At 52.5% G+C, this 20,269-nt stretch overlaps 1 protein-coding gene across 6 annotated transcripts; it reads left to right on the top strand.

Moving 5' to 3' along the window:
* The first annotated feature begins 3,452 nt into the window (after positions 1-3,452).
* Positions 3,453-19,881, top strand: HPSE (heparanase). Of its 6 annotated transcripts, none has more exons than XM_078599173.1 (13): positions 3,453-3,639; positions 5,684-5,896; positions 7,157-7,302; positions 9,652-9,798; positions 10,485-10,661; positions 11,018-11,192; positions 11,467-11,514; positions 11,777-11,870; positions 13,446-13,552; positions 13,980-14,094; positions 15,417-15,526; positions 16,616-16,765; positions 17,102-19,881. In XM_078599173.1, exons 2-13 carry the CDS (start codon positions 5,688-5,690, stop codon positions 17,277-17,279), a joined length of 1,656 nt encoding a protein of 551 aa, XP_078455299.1. In that variant the 5' UTR covers positions 3,453-3,639; positions 5,684-5,687; the 3' UTR covers positions 17,280-19,881. The 6 variants fall into 6 exon arrangements, with proteins under 6 accessions (XP_078455299.1, XP_078455301.1, XP_078455300.1 ...); XM_078599175.1 differs by lacking the exon at positions 3,453-3,639 and adding an exon at positions 4,470-4,567; XM_078599174.1 differs by lacking the exon at positions 3,453-3,639 and adding an exon at positions 4,674-4,895.
* The last annotated feature ends 388 nt before the right edge of the window (positions 19,882-20,269 follow it).

Here is a 20,269-nt window from a genome sequence, read left to right as displayed (position 1 = left end):
GTACATTAATACTGTGTTTTAGAAAAGGCTTGCACGGACGGCCAGCTAGCAAAACCCGTGTTTCATATAGTATATGACAAATAAATATCAACATCCCACTTACCCGGCAGGATGACGCAGTGGTAATCCGAGTGCCTCACAGTAAGAAAGAAGGTCCAGGATTCGATTCCAGACTTGGGTGCCTTTTTATGTGACGTTTATTTGTTCTCCCTCGGTTCTGCATTGGTTTCCTCCGGGTTCTCCGGTTTCCTCCCAGAGCTCAACAAAACGCAACGTAACTGGTAGTATGTTAAGCCACTCCTGTTGCTCTCTGCCCCCTGTACCGTTCCCGTTCTGTTGTAATGCGCACCGATGCCTACTTTATTGAGGGCGATATTTGGCACGTAAAATAAAGATGGGTTGATTCTAAAAGAAATACCCGCAAATTACGCATGAAGGATTACGCATAGCAGCACCCAGGAGGGTCCTAGGCAGGAGAGGGAAGTACAGCAAGTGGCCTGGACATGACCCGCCTGGACCAGAGTTGATCCTCAGTGAGTAACACAAAACAAGCGTAAAAACAACAACAGTGATAATCATGAAGCCTGATCTTCCAATTTAGCACGAACCAAGGGCTTGCTTCGTTAACGATATAGACCAGTTATGGAGACCATTGATGAAGATGGGACCAGCTGCACTGAGACTGCACGTATACAAAGTCTCGGAGCAAAATATAAGCGTGCGACTGTGGTCATCCAGAACAGACCGCACAACATATAACGACGAAATGCCTGATCCACAAATACGAAGGAGACATCACAGCGATACACTCCGCTGCTCCTGTTGCGGTTGTCTGGCTTGACCGTCTGAATGTGAAATGTAATCGTTGCTCTGCATCCACATCAGCCATGAGAAAGGAGAAGTGAGAAGGTGAGTCAGGCACAGAGGCAGGCTTTCAGCGACGTGAGAAGTTTCTTCAGATAGGACGAACACGTCGCCTGATTCTGATAAACATTGCCCAGGCAGTCAAATGAACCACACCGCGGATGGTTTCATAACGGTCCACAGGTATTTCAAGTTGAGCCAATAGGTCTCAATCAATCTAAATCTTGATTTAAGACATGCGTGCACAACACTCGCAAAGTAAGGTGGGCAGTGGTAGTTGCGCACGCCTGTATCCCAGCACTGTGGAGGTGAGGGTCAGTGGATCACCGCAAGAATGTTGCGAAACTCTTTCCATTGGGCGTCGAGGAGTTGCCATTCCCCTGGCTCGCCACGAGAAGGCAGTACAGCAAGTAGACTAATCCCCATCTGTTTCCATCTGTACGGGGATTGAGTGTTGCCCCCTCACGCACGTGGGTTTTCCTCCGGGTGCTCCGGTTTCCTCCCACTTGTATAAACAACACTCGTCGTTAGTTGTCTGAAAACATCTTACAATAAAAAAACTCTAATGCAGGACCCTCCTGAAAAAAAGAGTAAATGTGGTGATCCTGGATAAAAAATGCACTTATGTTGTATTATGTTACAGCTAAGGATATATTGTATGAGTCGTTGGGACCTCCATTTAATTAGAAACATGCCTTTACATAATTTAGATTATTTTGCTGCTATAAATGTCCATAAATGATAAGCCACTTCGTTGAGCTATCATTTGTGGTTAGGTCTCTTCTACCTGGTAAGATAAAAAGGTGTTTTATGTTTGTATGTTTAAGTGATTTTCTTACCTTTCCTATACTTTGCACTTTTATCGTGTTTTTGTAATGTTTGTTGTTGTAACGTTCTAACCCGCCCCTACTGGACATCAGTGAAAAAGATCTGTATAGCTCATCGGATTCCTCCATTATAAATAAAGATTCTGAATTATGCGTATTTATAATGTGTTCCATGACTGGGTAAGGTATTTCGTCGAAAATGCACGCTGTATTAGTTATAGATGCAAAATACCAATACATGTGTCATTGCGTGTGCTATGCACGTGTCACTGGGCACTCTGGACACATTCTAGATTTGAAGCTTTCGTGACTGCAAGGATTCATACTCTTAGTTCTTTCGGTAAAGTCACGTAGGTAAAAAATGAAATAAAAATTAATAAAAATAAAACAATAAAAATCACGACGGAGGCAACACAAGCTTCCGTCTTCAGGTGAAAGCTTGTGTTGCCTCCGAAACGTCGTGATTTTTATTGTCTTATTTTTATTAATTTTTTTTTCATTTTTTACCTACGTGACTTTACCGAAAGAACTAAGAGTATACTCTGGACACAATTACAAACGAGATCAATGTTATTAGATACAATATTGTCGGTTCCCCCCGAAATGCCCCACTGAGTCTCAAGACTAGTTAATTTCAATTTCTGCAAGTGTTTTACTTCGTGTGGAGGAAAACTGCACTATCCAGAGGAAAAAAATAACATCAACAAAGAATTATCCTGGACAACACTCAAATACCCACACAGATGGGTTCGCGAACCCACTTGCTGTCCTTACATCTCCCGGACTTGTGGCTCAACGCTTTTCTTTTGGAGTTTTCCAAGGTTATTTTTCAGTTGAAATAGCTCAGTTAAACTACAACGCTTACATCAGTTAGACCAGAAGGAAACCGGGCTGATGTATCATCACAGCCGGTAGAAACACTTCCTCAATTACATTGCCAATTGGTGAAGATGAGGTGCATAGACGTGGGAGTACGGTATAGAAGAAATACAATCCCAGTAACGAATCCCAGAACGTTGGGCCAACGTTGCATGTTTACTGGCATACGACGTCTGATTTTGCTGCACTGCCCTATGTTGCTCACAACGTAACCCCCTGCTCTGCCCCCATCCTCGTTAAAAACAAGTGTGGTAATGATGATAATGATGCCTGGTGCTACGAAGATAACCACTCAAGGACCCGCCGGTCACACGAGTTCACGGCGGACTTTGCTGATGGAAAATGCGATTGCGTGTGAGAAAACAGGAAGTCAGAGTTAAATTCCCCGCCAAGGTTAGCATCAGTATTGGGTTTATATCAGGACTAGGTGGATCGCATTGAATATTCGGTGTGGTGTGTAAACATTGGGGGAGACAAAGGCGGTCGGACGTGATCCTGGCCACACCACCCCCTCGTGTGCCGTTCCGGCCTTCATAGGTTCGGCGCTATCAGAACCTGCCCCAGTCCGTTAAGAATATCTTTGTCTTTAAATTTTGATTTAAAGCTTTCGTGACTGCAGGGATTCATATTCTTGGAAAATAATGAAAATAAAACATTATAAAATTCTCACGACGTTTCGACTGCTAGCGTTGTGGCCGAAACGTCGTGAGAATTTTATGATGTTTTATTTTCATTATTTTATTATTTCCCTTCTACGTGACTTTACCGAAAGAACCAAGAATGTCTTTGTGTGTGCAGTGGCACAGTGGAGAGCATAGGTTGCTGCATCTGTCAGTCATTAACCGGTCAATCCATGGCACTTGGGTCTGTCCCGTGATCTCCTGCCTGCAGCCAATCTTCAACACTTCACGTGAACCGTCTCAAAGTGCACCTAGGCTGGCACGATGTCACCGCCGCTTAGTGACGAATCTCGGCTGCCGTTCGAGTTTCTGGATTGTGAATGAGCGTGCCGGTGCGAGAAGCCAGCGTGTGGCGGTGTGGGTGCGTGACAAAAACAGTGTCAATACAGGTGAGTTGCTCTGCGTGGGGAGCGGTAGTGTAGTGGTTAGCGCTACGCTGCGCTACGAACCTGGCGACCCCGAGTTCGATTATCGCTCACGGCCAACACCAGCGACGATTTGCTGAACAGGTCCTGCCCCCCCCCCTAGGTAGACTCAGCCTCAAATGAGTACTTGGTGGTATGTGTAAAAATTATTGCCAGGAAGGAGACAAAGGCGGCCGGGCGTGGTGTTGGCAAGCCCACCCCCTTCGTGTGCCGTGCCGGCCTTCATAGGTGCTCGCTAACAGCACTTGCCCCTACAGTCTGTTGCAGGCTATACGGGGGATCTTTGTCTTTGTTGTTGCGTTTGTGGGAGTGGTGGCGCAGTAGTTAGCGCACGGCGCTACGAGCCAATCTCTGTGGCGAGTATTTGAACCGGTGCTGGGCTTCCCCTAGGTCAGCTCAGACCGAGCGTGGTGTTCACCGTCCGATCTTAATGGATAGAGAACAGCACTTGCCCCTCCAGGCTGCGTTAGGCTAAACGGGGGATCTTTGTGTTGACTTCGTGAGTGAATGCAGGTGTGTGGGTTTTTCTTGTTTTCGGCCGTGCCGGGTCTTTTTTTTCTTACCGACTCAAACACGGTTCCGCATTTTTTCCCCAAAGACCTCACGGCTCCAAAATTGCCACAAACCTACCCCCCCCCCACCGGCTTACTCAGTTTCAATTTCATTTATTTGGTATATGGCCCTGTGAGCCATTCGGCTCAAGCAGTAAAGCTAAACCATATGGTGGTGACGTTGATGCATCAGCCAGTCATCTCAGTAGGCCAACCCATGGCACCTGGGTCTGTCCCGTGACCTACCAGCGGGCGTTCCGACACTGCACGTGGCCTCAAAGTGCACCTAGCCTGGCACAAGCGCCGCGGTGTCGTCACCGCCACTTAGTGACGAATGGCAGGTTTGTTGTTGTTGCGAGGTGGCGCTGCTGCTGATGTTACGCACCCAAAATTAGTTTTCCCACTGAATTTTGTTTTCTTTCGTGGTCGCTGGCATAGACGGGATCAGTTCAGGTTGGCACTCGACTGTAACAGCCACTGGCATAGCGTGAGAGAGAGAGAAGTACACTCGATGCGGTGTGCCGCCGACGACGGAAGTATGTTATTCCGGTTTGCCAACGCCTACAGGCTCGGCTGGAACTAAACCCCTACCGGTCTTTGTGCAATCATCAAACCGAGCCGAGACCGCCTCACCCACTGGCAATAAAGCCACGACCCGCAGCTCACGCCGTGAGTCTCCGGAGCCGATCGCGTGCCCTCTCATCATCGGCACTCGATCTTCATCCGCTCGCCACCGCTCCGTTCCGCTGCTGCTGTCGGTAGGGAGGCTGGCGTTAGGAGGGGGGTTGGCTTGGAGATTGTCCTTCTTTGCCGTGGGGAGTTGGAGGCGAGTGAGAGACCCTGGCCATTGGTGGTGCCCCGCCAATTGTTGTCACAGCGGAGCTGGGCTCGAGGGGTCTGGGAGGAGGAAGGGGAGGAGGCGATCACCGAAGATTGGTTTTGTTCTGCGCAAGGAGCGGGATGTGCGTGTGTGCTTATCGTCGTCGGAGTTGATTAACTCATCGTCGTCGTCGTCGTCACCGCCATCGGACTCGTCATCCTACTGATCAACCTCCATCATCATCGTCAATTGCCATCACCGCACCATCGTCAAGTAACAATTACCATCACAATTCTAATTACCTTGTTTGTCTTGGTGTGTGTCTCGCTCGGTGTGTCTTTGTGTGTGCCTCTCTCTCTGCATGTGCGTGTGCCTGTGTTGTTTCCGTGTCTGTGTTTCATCATTCATTCTTACCTGATGATGGTTGCTTGAGTTGCAACCGAAACGTCGTATTCTAGTATTATTTAATTTTCTACGTGACTTTACCCAAAGAGCCAAAGTGTAATTCTAATGTATCATCACCGCAGTTATAACGAATAACCATCACTATCACCACCATCATCAATTACCACCACCGGCACAACCATCACCATCATCACTCACCCATTGCCTCTTCCCCACCCTCCCCCACCTCCAGAGTGATGGAGGGAGCGACGCTCCGCGCTTTCGTCTTCTGTTTGTGCGCATCGGCGGCGGTGGCGGCGCGGCGAGACGGGGAGAGCCGCGGCGCTCCCGTGAAAGTCGCTCTCAGCGTGGACACGAGCGAGGCGTTGCACGCCCTCAGCACCGAGTTCCTCTCGTTCGCCATCGACACCTCGGTGGTGGAGAACGGATGGATCGACTTCCTGAGGTGAGGGTGAGCGAGGGGAGATCTACACGCGTCAACCCGGCGGAACGACGTCAGCCGCTCCGTTGCAGGGGGCTTCGTGGGTTCCAACACCCAGCCACGGATGGGCCCCCCTGGTCGACACTTTGGCTGTGCGTCTGTGTGTGCGCTACTTGTGGAGGAGGCTCGTGAACGACGCTGCTGCTACTGGGCAGTTGGGGGCAGTCGCCCTCCAACAACAACGGAGGGCGGAGGAGCGACGCTCACAACAACGAGCGGAGCGCCGGGTGGTTAAAGGACAGAAAGTTGGCACAGTAGGGGGCACAGGTGGTGCATCAGCCAGTCGTCTCGGTCATCTCAGTCAGTCGACCCGTGGCACCTGCTGGGTCTGCCCCGTGACCTCCTCCTGCCAGCGGGTGTTCGACACTTCACGTGGCCTCAAGGTGCACCTAGCCTGGCACGAGCGTCGTGGTGACGTCACCGCCACTTAGTGGCGAATGGTGGTTGTTGTTAACGTCCACCGTCCACGGTGGACGTTAAAGATCCCGCGAAACTTAGCGGGGGGCCCTTCCCGAAATCGAGTCGTGGAACGAGGTCAGGATTTTATGGATAAATTAAAATAATAAGTAATAATACACATTGGTTTTCTCGACCACACGCACAGACGCACCGACATGTAAACAAGTTGCGCGGACTGTACTGTACGCACACGCACATGCCCATATATAGTATAGACCATGGGTCGGCAACCTACGGCTCCGGAGCCGCATGCGGCTCTTTACGGGCTGCTTCTTGACGATATGTACGTATGTACAGTATGTACTCAGATGCATTGCGGCTCTTGAAATACTGAATTTTGTACCGAATTGGAAAGAAATGGCTCTTCTTGTTATTTTGGTTGCCGACCCCTGGTATAGACACACAGACTTAATAGACTTTTGGGGCAAGCGCTGTAGCGAGCACTTTTGAAGGCGGACACTTTTGAAGGCGGACACGGCACGTGAGAGGGTGGGTGGCCAGCACCACGCCCGGCCGTCTTTGTCTCCCCAGTGGCAAAGTTTACACACCGCACCAGGTACCAATTTTAGGCTGGGTCTACCTAGGGGAGACCCAAGACCGGTTTCAAATATTCGATGTTGGCCATGAGCGCAGCACGGCATGGGTAGGGCCTCATCCCTCATCCAGCAGTGGATTGACAAATGGGCTGTACGTGATGGTGGTGGTGACGGTGATGCATCTGCCAGTCATCTCAGGCTGCACCTCGCCCTCCCTCTGCTCCACCAGACACGTTCGCCTCGTCACCCTGGCCAAGGCCCTGACCCCAGCGTTCCTGCGCTTTGGGGGCACGAGGCAGGACTTCCTGATCTTCCAGCCGGAATCTGGGAGCCCCTCGTGGGTTTCCGGCTTGACCCCCTCGTGGGAGAACAACGGTAATTATTTCCTCTTTATTTTCCCCCAGGAAAAAAAGCCTCGCCCGAGTCTCAACGCTTCTGTTTCAGGAGGATCCTGCTACAGTGGGATGTTTGGTCAATTCTACATGCGAGCTTTTTGGCATCGTGCGTGCGGGAGGAAAGTGGAGTCCCCGGAGAAAACCCACCAGCAATTGAGGGGATAACACGTACATCTTCACCGGCCTGTCGCTGTGCTCTCATCTTGTGGCCACCTTGTTGCCCAAGCTAACAACGCTCGTTATTCAACCGCAGTTGGCTTGGGCAGCGCCACTGCCGGGCGTGGTTTCTCCGTGGCAGCCCCAGCCATATGGATTGCGGCCATCATCATCATCATTGTCGTCCCGCTGCACAATCACAGCAGCAACGTTCAATCTACACTGGCTTAAAGATACGCTTAAAGAGACACTTAAAGGCCCCACCATTTTCTCGCGCGGCATTCGAGCGATACTCAGCTTGGCTCCGTGCCTCAGTCACAGCCGTTTATGTCCGTGAAATATTCTGTGTGCATTACAAATTGATTTATAGTAATTATTGTGATTATTGCCAGGCAATTTTCCATCAAACTATGAACTGGGATTCCAACGAGATCGGATGCATTGAGGGTGGGTGATTTGGATTGCTGGAGGCGAGGAGATGAGGTTGAGGATGAGAAGGAGAAACGCCAGAGTCTTGCATTGGGAAGTTTGGCCAAATCCTCTACTGAATGAAAATAATAGTGTGTGTGTTCATTTACTTGACAAAGATCATTGGCCAACATACTTTTTATAAAAAATAAAGCCACCAACGCTTTATTCGATGGCAGTGGCTCCGTGGAGTGATCCGTGACTGTCGCCAGCCACAGAAGGAGACCGAGAGCCTCTGAACGCAGCTCAGGGATAAGTTTCCTGGCTCTATTCCGGACCTCAATCCCGTCGTCCCGAGCTCCCGCTTCTTCGCCGTTCAATGTCTCTTCGCGTTTCAGGAAAATGTTTTGAAAGGAGATCCTTCTTTCAACAATTGGCCAATTCCTTTACCCATGGACTATAACATATTTATTTAGCTACAAAGCGTTTGTGAATCTCAAGGCCATTTTTTTAATCCAATAATTTATTTCGGAATGTCTTTCTGAGTCTCACAGCTTCTATATTAGGAGGATGCTGCCCTGGAATGTTTGGCCAGTACCTTATTGAGTGTATTTGTTCATGTTATTTTTTGTTTGGTGTGGATATAAGTGGGAGTAGCCGGAGAAAACCCCAGACATACGAGGGGACACCACTAAAACACGTCTGCACACAGTAGAGAATAAACGCAGCAGATCAGCACCCCTTTGGGGAGATAAAAGCTTGGAATGACAAGCATGGAATGGCACTACTGAGGAAGAGGAACACAGGGCATAGGGATACGTTCACAAGTTGGAGGCATCACAGTGACCGTAGAAGAAAGGTGAGCGGGCTTGGGGCAGGACAGGTCGTCGCTCGCAGACTCGTCACGGAGACGAACACGTCCACAACGAGAGAGCGGAGCGATGAAGTCCGCTTAAGCGCGCGGGAGCTCGGTCCACCGTCACATCGCGCATCCCTGAGGAACGGCAGCGGCCTGGGGGAGGTCTCCATCCAAAAGTGGATATGTATCGTGGCTGATGACGATGACGTTGATGACCGGTAACCCTGCTCGCTACACCACCTCGCTGCCTCTGTGGCTGCAGATTGATTTCTGCACCGTGATCTGGACACGTGGCACATCGTGCCTGGCTTGTCTAATCGGTTGGCGCTGTGCGGTGTCAGGTGTCTGTATGTGTCAGTGAAGCACCGGTGCACCAAGTCTGTCTGTCGCGCTCCTGGCAGGCGGCTTGGGTGAGGGGGGGGACGAGGGTTTGATGAGGACTGTACATCAAGCTGCGGGTCGTCACAGCCAGAGCCGCGAAAAGGGAGCACGCCTGGGCAAAGAGCAAAGAAAAGGGGTTGCGTCTCCATGGCCGACCATGAGCGTGATGATGCATGTACACGTGTGTGTGTGTGTGTCCAGGGAGCGAGAGTATATCGGTGAGTGCGCTGCATTGCGACCCCGGTGACCTGAGTTCGATTCTCGCTCACGGCCAACACCGGTGACGATTATCTGAACCGGTCCTGAGCATCCCCTAGGTCGACTCAACCTCAAATAAGTACCTGGTGCAGTGGGTAACCATCGCCGCCGGGGAGACAAAGGTGGCTGGGCATGGTGTTGGCCACCCACCCCTTTGTGCGCCGTGCCGGCTTTCCATAGGTGCTACTCGCTAACAGCACTTGCCCCAACAGTCTGTTAAGGCTACACGGAGGACCTTTGTCTCTCTGTATGCGTGGGTGTGTGCAGAGGTGCGGATGGAGCCCCGCGTCTCGTGTCGTCCCCCGATCTTCTCGGAGGCGAAGATCCGGAGGCAGAGGCAGAGGGCAAAGGAACTATTGCCAGGGATGCTCCGAGATGAACGGAGAAAAACCTTGAAGAACATCACCATGACAGGTCCCAGCAGCATCACGCACCGCCACAACAATGAGCAGCATCACATACAGCACCATCTCATTCAGCGTCCAGCATTGGATTGATAAAGCCTGGCACATTTTGTTTTTCATCACATCGTAGGGCACTTGAGCATCACACGGCTGCATCACCATCATCTCCGTATATCCTAGAGCACTATCGCTCAGCTCCATCATAATCATCATCGTCATCATCTCAAGTGCCATTATCATCACCATTTCCATCACACATTGCAGCCCCATCACACGGTTCAATTGACCATCACAAGGCCCAAGCAACGGTTGCACACCACCACCGCCACCATCGCACGGCAACATCACATGTCAAAAAACATCACATCGGTCCTGATTAGGACTTAATACTGAACAGTGTCCGGGCCGTCTGTGAACTGGTGAACTTTACCAGTAACCGTAGCCAGAGTAGAGAGGTATCCTGGATGTGGTGTACTGTGTTAGGAAATTATTTTCCGTTTACCAACCTCGACAGACCTGGCTGAAACTAAGCCCTGGTCCTGATCCTTTTCTTAATTTTCCCTCCTCCTGCCCCTCGTCCTCTCCTTCTTTTCGACCCTAATTCTCCTCTTGCTTTCTTAATCCTGATTCTCCTGCTGATCCGGCTCCCGCTCTCGAACCTGATCTTGTCCCTGCTCCGGCCTGCGGGCGTCACAGGCGCCGCGCTAGACGAGCTGCTGGGCTTCTCGGCGTGCTCGGGCCTGCGCCTCGTCTTCGGCCTGAACGCACTGCTGCGCGGCCCGAGCGGCGCGTGGGACGACGGCAACGCGCGGCTCATCCTGCGCCACGTCCACGCGCGCGGCCAGGACCACGTCTCCTGGGAGCTCGGCAACGGTGAGGGACACGCCGCACCACGCGGCACCCCGTCGCACCGCACACCGCGTGGCGTAGCCGCTGTCGAGTTGCCCTGGGACCTCCGGTGGGAGGGGTGGGGGGAGGCGGTGACGTGGCCCGGCGGTGGCGCGTTCGACTCTTGTTGTGGGGAGGTTCGCGGTTCGAGTCGCGCCTAAATCCGCCGCACGCAGCAGCTGCCATCTCACCTCGCCGAGCAGCAATGCCCGCGGGGGGGAGGGGGCCTCAAGGGACGCTCCCGGTAAAGTGCGGTGCGCACGTTGTAACCCAGCTGTCGAGCGTTCGTCGACGGCGTCCACATGATCGCCGCGCGCACGGTGTTTGCTTACTGCACTCAGAACCCAACAGCTACCCTCACGTGGCGGGGAGGCAACTGAGCGGAGCGCAGCTCGGGGCGGACTTCTTGACGCTGCGGACGCTGCTCAGGTCGAGCCACCCCGCGTTCCAGGATGCGAAGCTCTACGGCCCCGACATCACCCGGCCGCGGCGCAGCGCCCTCACCCTGCTCACGGGGTAGGAGGGGCCCCGCGGGTGGCCGCATCCACATCCCTGGGTCTCTGCGGTAGGTCATGTCTATTGGTCACATGACCCGAGGTCACAATCCTCCAGTGACGTGACTCTGGGTCACATGACCCTGCCTCCCGAGTGTTTGTAACACATGGCACTGGGTCAACAGTTTTTTTTTATCACACACCTGGGTTACGTTTCTGTGCCACGTGACCTTGGGTCACATCTCTTGGTGACCTCTCCCCTCTGTTTCCCCCCCCCCTCCCCCTTCCCGGCGCAGGTTTCTGGACTCGGCCAAGGATGCCATTGAGGCTGTGACGTGGCACCAGTGAGTGAATGGCCATTAGAGCTGCTCCCAATATCCTGCAACTCCTCCGTTTGTTCTGGTTCTTCCTCCTTAATCGCCACCATTTGATGGGGGGGGGGGGGGGGTGATTGTGCCATGGGGCTCTTGTGCACTAGGGTTACTCCACATCCCAGCTATCGAGTCGATCAATACAGTAGCGACACAGACATTTCATTATAAACGGTTTGCATGGCTACGTCCAATGCCATCTTTTGCCACTGACCTTTGACCTGTGCCCTCGCAGGTATTACATGAACGGACGCACAGCCACGCTCGACAACTTCATGGACCCCCAGATCCTGGACTCGCTGGCAGCAGAGATCAGCGCCGTGCAGGAGGTGAGACCCCCGTGCGCCTACTACCCCCTGCCCCATAAACCCCATGCCCTGTGCCCCCGACAGCACTCCTCTGTCTCATGCCCCTATCCCATATTCCTCTGCCACTTGTTTTGTACCCCAAATCCTGTGTCTTATATCAGAGGTCCCCAACCCCCGTGCCATGGACCGATACCGGTCCGTGGCCTGTTAGGAACCGGGCCGCACAGCAGCAGGAGGTGAGCGGTGAGTCCGCGCGTGTCCCGCCCATTATTTTATTTACCACTTCCATCTTTCCCGCACTACGCACTTGTCTCAGTCACGGTGTTGGTAAGCCCACAAGCTGCTAACCCCTATGTAGTGACATCAGAAGGGAGGGGCTGCTGGGGGCTCTGGGACCCTGGGCGGGCCAGGCGCTTAAGCCTCTTGGCGTCAGGCGTTGGGTTCCCGGGTGGCCCAGGCGCTTAAGCCTCTTGGCGCCGCCAAAGGGGGGGGGCTGTGTGTGCTCTGTGGGATATCTGGGGGCGCACACGGCCCCACCCCTCGTTGGGGACTAGGCATAATAGGGGAGCTCCCTGGACGATCAGGGCCAGTCGTAGCTCAAGACCCAAGACCCAAGACCAGCCATCTGAGGACCCTGGGACGCTGTGAGAGCCAGTGGTGGGACTCTGGAACTCCCGACTCTACAACCTTGTGAGGCCGAGTTCCAGAGCGTAGCCAGAGTTGTGTATCTAGGCTGTGTACCTAGGCTGTGTACCTGGGAGTTGTTACAGAGTATCAGGACTGTTGGACTGTTGAATTGTAATAAAGAAGTTACCTCTACAAGTGTCTCCGGAACCCGTTACACCTATCTTCTTAGGTTTTTTTTTCGGTAAAGTCACGTAGAAAGTAAAATAAAATAAAAACAAAAATCACGACGTTTCGGAGGCAACACAAGTCTCCGTCATCAGGTGGGACCGTCACAGCCAGATTAGCTGTATCAAGTGAGGCAATGATTCAAGATGTAATCCCTTAAAAGCGAGTTGAGGGGGGAGGGAGAGGGAGGGGGGAGCTCATCAGACTATGGTAGCCAATGAAAGGAACGTATCGGGAGGGAGGGGGGGGCGAGGCCAAAAGGGTGGGCGATGGACGTGGAAGCGCTTGTGCCCAAGCGGCCAATTACTGCACACGCCAACACAATGGAGCGATTGTGCGCAAGCGGCCAGCCACTGCACCCGCCAACACAATGGGCAGAGAGGAGGAGGGGGAGGTCTAATACACATGATAGACAAAAGAACACCTAGTAGCCAAAATGAGTAAAAAACAAACGTCGCTGGAGAGCTTCTTTGAAAAGGGGGAAAGGCCCAATGATGAACCCCCCACCCCCGGTCCCTGGTGCCAAAAAGGTTGGGGACCGCTGTCTTAAATCACTGTGCAATGCGCCTCTTGTCTGTGCGTGCCTACCTGTCTGTTCACCTGTTTGTACTCGCCTGTATGTACTCACCTGTGCTAACGTGTGTGCGGTCACCTGTCTGTACTCACCTCTATATAATTACCTGTGCTCAACTGTCCATTCTCACCTGTCCACACTCACCTGTCCGCGCTCACGTGTGCCCGTAGGTGGTTAACAAGGAGGCCCCGGGAAAGGCCATCTGGCTCGGCGAGACGAGCTCGGCATGGGGGGGCGGAGCGCCGGGGCTATCGGACACCTTCGTGGCAGGGTTCATGTGCGTGACCCCGACCCTGACCCCAGGCGTGACCCCGACCCTGACCCCAGGCGTGACCATCACCCCACACCGGACTCAGTCATGGCCCTAACCTTGACTATCACTCTAATCCAGGCTCTCACCCTGATCTTAATGCCGATGACCTCAATGCACTCAATTCTTGCATCCCAGGCCCAAAACGGCTTCACAGCCTCCACATCACCTCTTACCATTACTACCACCAGAATCACCACCACTTCCACCATCATCACCACCACCACCTTGAAAATTCACCACCACGGTCATCACCTACTCATCACCACCACCTTGAAAATCTGACATTGACTTTGAGGTGTTTAAGTCGGGTGACAATGAGTGCCATTGTAACCCCCCGATCCCCCCACACGCTGCCCCCCCCCCCCCCCACCCCCTCCCGAACCCCCCGCAGGTGGCTGGACAAGCTGGGCATGGCGGCACGCATGGGAGTGGACGTGGTCGTGCGTCAGGCGTTCTTCGGACACGGATCCTATAATCTCGTGGACGACCACCTCAACCCTCTGCCGGTTAGAGAGCGGGGAAAGGGTGGGGATGCGGGGGGGGGGGATGGTGGACTTGGGGTTGGGGGGGGGATGTGCGGGAATGGAGACTGGGGGTTGCACCTTTACAAGGCCAAGTGAGTGTTCGCAGATCAGGCTCGTCATTGTTTGGGTTCATCAGTTGGCAGTGCCAAGACAAGCATCACAGGCTAGTGATCGTTTAGCCGGTCCTGGACTTAGACTTCAGCAACCCACACTGACCAGTGTGACGTATGGTCAAACATTTGACGTAACATGGAGGAAGCCGCCATCCTGCAGTGGACTGAAATACAGCAACAACTCTAAGTCATTAAATGATCGCTTAATTATCGCAGCAGGGGAAGAGGAATGTTGGTGGCGTAGGTGGGAGAAGTGGAGTGTTACAAACAGTGACAAGGATGCCCCCCCTCACCCCGGTATGGCTTTATAGACTGTTAGGCAGTGGAGGCTCGTGACATCCCCACTAGGTGGGGCTGTTGTGAGTGACCTCAGAAACGACGGTGTTCTGATTAAGAAAAACCTCGTCATGTTATTGGCCTCCTCGTGAAAGTGATACAACTGTCTTTTCTACCAACAGTATGCATTTATAAACAACACGAAACAAAACAACAATGCTGTCCCCATGACCCTCAAGTCCACACTACACAACCCATTTGACACTGCTAAAAGCCTAAAGAACAATTTAAGATCAGCTAACACGACTCAACAGATTAGCCAAGGCAACCAAGAGACCGCGCACCGTGCAACAACAGTCGCATGTCGTCGTGAAGGCCTTGAGCTGCTACATTTCACGGTGCGACCTCGCCTCGTGACATCGTCTCTCATCACAGCCACGGGCGCCGTTGTCACCGCCTTGAATGGGTCTCAAGCGGCGTGGCTACAATGCGAGAAGGTCGTCGCGATGAAGGGAAATCTCTCACTCGGACACCTTCACAGCCGCCCCGAGACCTCCCCAAGGCAAAAATCAGACTCCGGTGTTGCAGCGGAATCTCATATGAACAACTTAAAATGTTATCTTCACGAGGCGAATCACGTTGAAAGAAGCATTATATTGTAAAAAAACGTAAACACAACAAAACAATTTCTCGAAAAAATATTTATCATCTCCAGCTGCCTGGTGGAGCGGCTGCCGTTCGTGCGAGAACCAATTGAGGTCTCACGAGGGGGGCGATGTGGCCCACACTGCCACCGGCCGTCTTCGTCTCCCCAGTGCTGATGTTTACACACCTCACCAGGTGCTCATTTGAGGCCGAGTGGACCCAAGGGAGGCCCAGGTCGTGCACACGTTGACCGCGTCCTCCGCCCCACAGGACTACTGGCTCTCCCTCCTGCACAAGCGACTCGTGGGGGGGCGCGTGCTGCGCGTGGAGGCGGAGGGGGGGGGCGCTCCCTCGGTGCGCGTTTACGGGCACTGCTCCAGGTGAGGGGCGCGGCACACCCACCCCCCTTCTACACCCCTCCCCTTCACCACCACCCTCCCCTCCCCTCCACCCCCTACCCCTGCACTCCACGAACCCCCTCTTCCTCTTCTACCCCTCCACCACCACCCTCCCATCCACCCCTGCCCTCCACCATCCCCCTCTTCCTCTTCTACCCCTCCCCTCCATCACCATCCTCCCCTCCACCCACACCCCTCCCCTACACCACCCCTCTCCTCCGCCCCCCACCCCTCTCCTCCGCCCCTCTCCTCCACCCCTGCGCTCCACGAACCCCCTCTTCCTCTTCTACCACTCCCCTCCACCCACACCCATCCCCTCTACAACCACCCCTCCCCTCCACCACCCCACCCCTCCCCTCCACCACCCCTCCCCTCCACCACCACTCCCCTCCACCCCCACCCCTCCCCTCTACAACCACCCCTCCCCTCCACCACCACTCCCCTCCACCTCCACCCATCCCCTCTACAACCACCCCTCCCCTCCACCACCCCACCCCTCCCCTCCCCTCCACCACCACTCCCCTCCACCTCCACCCCTCTCCTCTACAACCACCACTCCCCTCCACCACCACCCATCCCCTCCACCACCACCACTCCCCTCCACCCCACCCCTTCATCACCCCCTCCACCATATTATAATGACCCTCCTTCATGGCATATAAATAGAGAGGCCAGTAGAGAGAGTGGACAATAAGAGTTGTGGAGACTGCACTGGTTTACACCATGGGGCACGATGAGCATGCATCGTAAAAACATTTCCTGACGAATAGTTTTTTTAAATTAGCGTGTGAACAGTTACACTTTTAACAGCAGATCTTGCGATCAAATTCGTAAAACACTTTGTGCACTGATGATGTTGACGGTGGTGGTGATGGTGATGCCCTTCACACAGGACAGCCTCATCGATTTTTAAAACTTTCAGTTGGGCCCTGCATTGCGATCGTTGACGATCTCCACGAAGGCTGGTTTAAAAAAATAGTGGCAGCAGTGGTCAAGTTGATGATGACATCGATGATGATGACGGTGGACTCTAAACCCAACCCCCCACTCTCCCCCCCCCCCCCCCCCCAGTACGTCCTTCCCCGCGGGCTCCGTGACGCTGTTCGCACTGAACCTGGGGTCGAACCCGGCGTCTCTCTCCCTGCCGGCCCCGCTCAGCGAAGGCCCCGCCCAGGGCTTCCTGCTGCTCCCTGGTGACCCCGACGCGGGCCTGCGCTCCAGGTAGGTGCACACAATCCTATTAACTGCACTCGCGATCATATTAACCACAATCATGATCATTTTAACCAACATCAGGATCCTATTACTCGTTCCCACAAACCAATTCATTGCACTCGTGATCCTATTAACGATAACGATGGGTAAAACCACGTAGCAACATCGCCTTACTCCCCCCCCCCCCCATCCCCATGGACAAACCATTACCCGTCCGTGAAGCGTTGAACCTTCTCGATAACCTCGTGCTATGAGAATGGCGTGAATTTTACAAAAGCACCAAGCCGCTATAAAACCATCACTATGATCCCCGCATATCCCCATCCCACCCGCCCCCCACAGGACCATGATGCTGAACGGGACCCCCCTGCGGACGCAGGCTCACGGCTCGGTCCCCGAGACCCCGGGGGTCCCCCTCCCGCCGGGGTGCCCCCTGGCGCTGCCTCCCCGAGCCCTGGCGTTCTTCGTGCTGCCGGAGGCACGGGCCCCAGCATGCCTCCAGCGCGGGCGGAACGCGTAGGCGCCGCGACGTGGCGGTCACGCGAGATCGGCGACAATCACCGCAATTATAATAATTGTGAATTATAATTATAATATGATAATAAATTATAACAATTAATCATGATAATTATTATTGGTCAAATAGTGGAACAGAGGTATAGGGTCATCGTCTCAAGATCGGCAGGGTCCCGCTACATTGGGATGTTTTGGCCAATTCCCATAATGAGCATGTGGGAGGTAACTGAAGTGCCTGGAGAAAAACCAACCGTGCACATACAAGGGGCAGCTTTTTTTTTTAAAGCACCGCACAGATAGATTTAGTAATCCCTGATTTTATTGCCATATCCTGATCACCTCGTAGCCCAAGCCTATGACGCATTGTATTTCCAGGCAGTCTCCCATCCAGGTACTATCTAGGCTCAAACCTGTTTAGCTTCCAAGATTCAACGAAATCAGGAGAACGCAGAGCCATTTGGCCACTGAAATGTGCATTTCGCGTTACGGTACCGCGATTGTTGTCGTGACGGCACGGACGCCCGCGGTAATGGAAAGGGGTTGTGCTGAAGCAAAGCACGCTTACTTGAGCCACATTTTCGTTTTAAGGTCTATCATGTTTCTTAGCGATGAATTTATTCAATTTCTTTTTTGAGTCCTTAAATAAAAAAACTCGTGCAAATGTAAACATTTTTGGGGAATCTGGATCAAGCAAATTACGTGGATTTGCAGGGAAATCTTGAAGAAATTCCGTGGGAAGCCTTGAGAAATTTGGAGGAAAGTCTGAGAAATTTGGAGAAACCCCAAATTTCACCAGTCAGCTTCCCCGTGCCTTGCGCACATCTTCCAGCAGGAGACTCCAGGGGAGAGGAGAGCGACGTGAACCGTGAGGTTCGAGAGGCAAGACTTGGAGATCGTTGAGGTGGAGATTAAAACCGTAGGACATCGATGACGACGATGATGGCCCAAGTGCCCTGCCCGACAAAGGGAACCTTCTAAGGACACAATGGCGCTTCGTCAAAGTCACCCACTGCCCACTGTGGGTGACATAATTTCCCATCGCCGATTATATACCTTTCTTTGGAGGCCTCAAGTCTTACAAATCTGTTGCCAGAAACATCGTGTTATTGACACAGAATTTGTTGAGATTGTTTCGTTTGTTAATTGTGCTTGTGCACCACTGCCAACGCAGCAGCAGCGGCATCGGCAGCATCGCTAAATAATGTGTTATTCTGAACGTGATCCACGAGTTGGCGGATAACCCGCTTGTCCGACGGCTGAGCGATCCCTGTCAGAGTTTCATCTGGCCAGACGAGCACCAACCTTCCGCTAACACGTGCGTCGCACAACTCTTTCTGATTATCCACCACTGGGGCTGTATGTATATATGTTGAACTTCTTTCGAACCGTACGTAAACAACCATGCTAATCGAAGGTGCGGGGGAAGGACAACCAACTAAAAGCAAAAAGCAGTTCTTAAGAAATGAGTTTTCAATCTAGATGATTTAACGAAAGGAAGGGTGTTCCAGACGGCCGCAGAAGCGCATCTGAGAGCGCGCAATGCGGTGACCCCTCTGTTCAACGGTTAGCCATAAGTCACTGCAAGGATGATCGGAGCTCGCGCGATGGTTTATGCTCCTTGACGAGATGTGTGGCAAGCACTTTGTGTAATGAGTGCCCCTTTACGTTTTACTACGAACATTGAACACAGACAGATTAAACGACATCGTGCCGTCATGCTGTGTAGTTTACGTGCAACGTACAGTACTGAGCCACATTCATTTGCTGGACGTGTTTTCTCACGCTGTTCCACTGCTCGGAGCGGGCAGCAGCCACGGAATGGAACTCAACCAAGAGGCAGTCCGCCGTGGAGATGGAGTGATGCAAATTTGCTCGTGTGTATGTGCCAGGTGATTACGTGGCAATATCGATGAGCACGGTGTGGTACGTACGATGTGAAAGAAGTTCAACATACATCCGTGAGAGATGGCGGTGGCTTGGGGAGGCCTTCATCCAGCAGTGGATTTGACATGGCCGATGGTGATGATTGCACAATATCATTTATCATCATCATGCCCCTTGCAAGGGAGAGCTGGAAAATATATATGGTGGATGTGAATTTGGATGGTGCTTTATGTACAGGATATAACAGTGCACACAGTAGAGTCAATCAAGCTGCCCCCTGCTTAAATAAATATGAAGCGGCACTGAATCTTCGTCGATGGCCCAGAGCCAATGGCATTAATTCCACATGCCTATGGCAGGGTCAGTTTTTGCATAGGACAACTACTGTTGGCTTCCCTTAAGATGATGGTCATACAGTCAGTGCATCAACACAGTGGGGGCGATGACGAATCACACAGATGGACGCTGATTCACAGATGGGTTGGTGAGGAGTCACATGCTGATGATGGCGATGATCGTCGATTGGTTCAACTCGCGGTTTGCCAATCGTGAGCCGAGGGCGCTGACCGCAGCGCGCAGCGGCGTGACGCCGGACGCACCACGACGTCTGCTCCAAATGCGTGGGAAGGGATGTGCAGGGGGGGGGGTGAATGATGGAAGCCACGCAAGGGAAATGCCAAAAAGTTAACCCGTAAAAATAAAGTTTTTCACTATAAATCCTTTATATGCGTGGCATCGGTTTTATTTTATTATTCATTTCTGTTTGTCTTGAGTAAGAGTTTCATTTTTATCACATTGGTATTTTAAATTAAAAATGAAAAAAAAAATTCCTAAAAAGTGGAAAATTTTGGAAAACAATTTTCCACTTTTTGTCACGCACAACGAGTCTGTGTGCAAAATTTCAGCTCGATTGGATCACGGGAAGTGGGTTAAAAAACGACCGAAAGATTTGCACGGTCGTAAGCGCGCAAGCAAGCAAGCAAGTGAACTTAATATAAAGGATTTAAAAAGAGGCATTTTTAATTCCGTAAAAATAAAAATGCCAAGGGCCGCAATGCACGTGGCGAATACGAGACGGTGGTGCTTGATAAACAACGTTACGAGGCGGCC

This window comes from Lampetra planeri, chromosome 12, assembly GCF_965212315.1.
Source record: "Lampetra planeri chromosome 12, kcLamPlan1.2.h2, whole genome shotgun sequence".
Taxonomy (NCBI): domain Eukaryota; kingdom Metazoa; phylum Chordata; class Hyperoartia; order Petromyzontiformes; family Petromyzontidae; genus Lampetra; species Lampetra planeri.
Note: the sequence above shows the minus strand (reverse complement) of the source record. Positions and strands in the feature narration are given on the sequence as shown.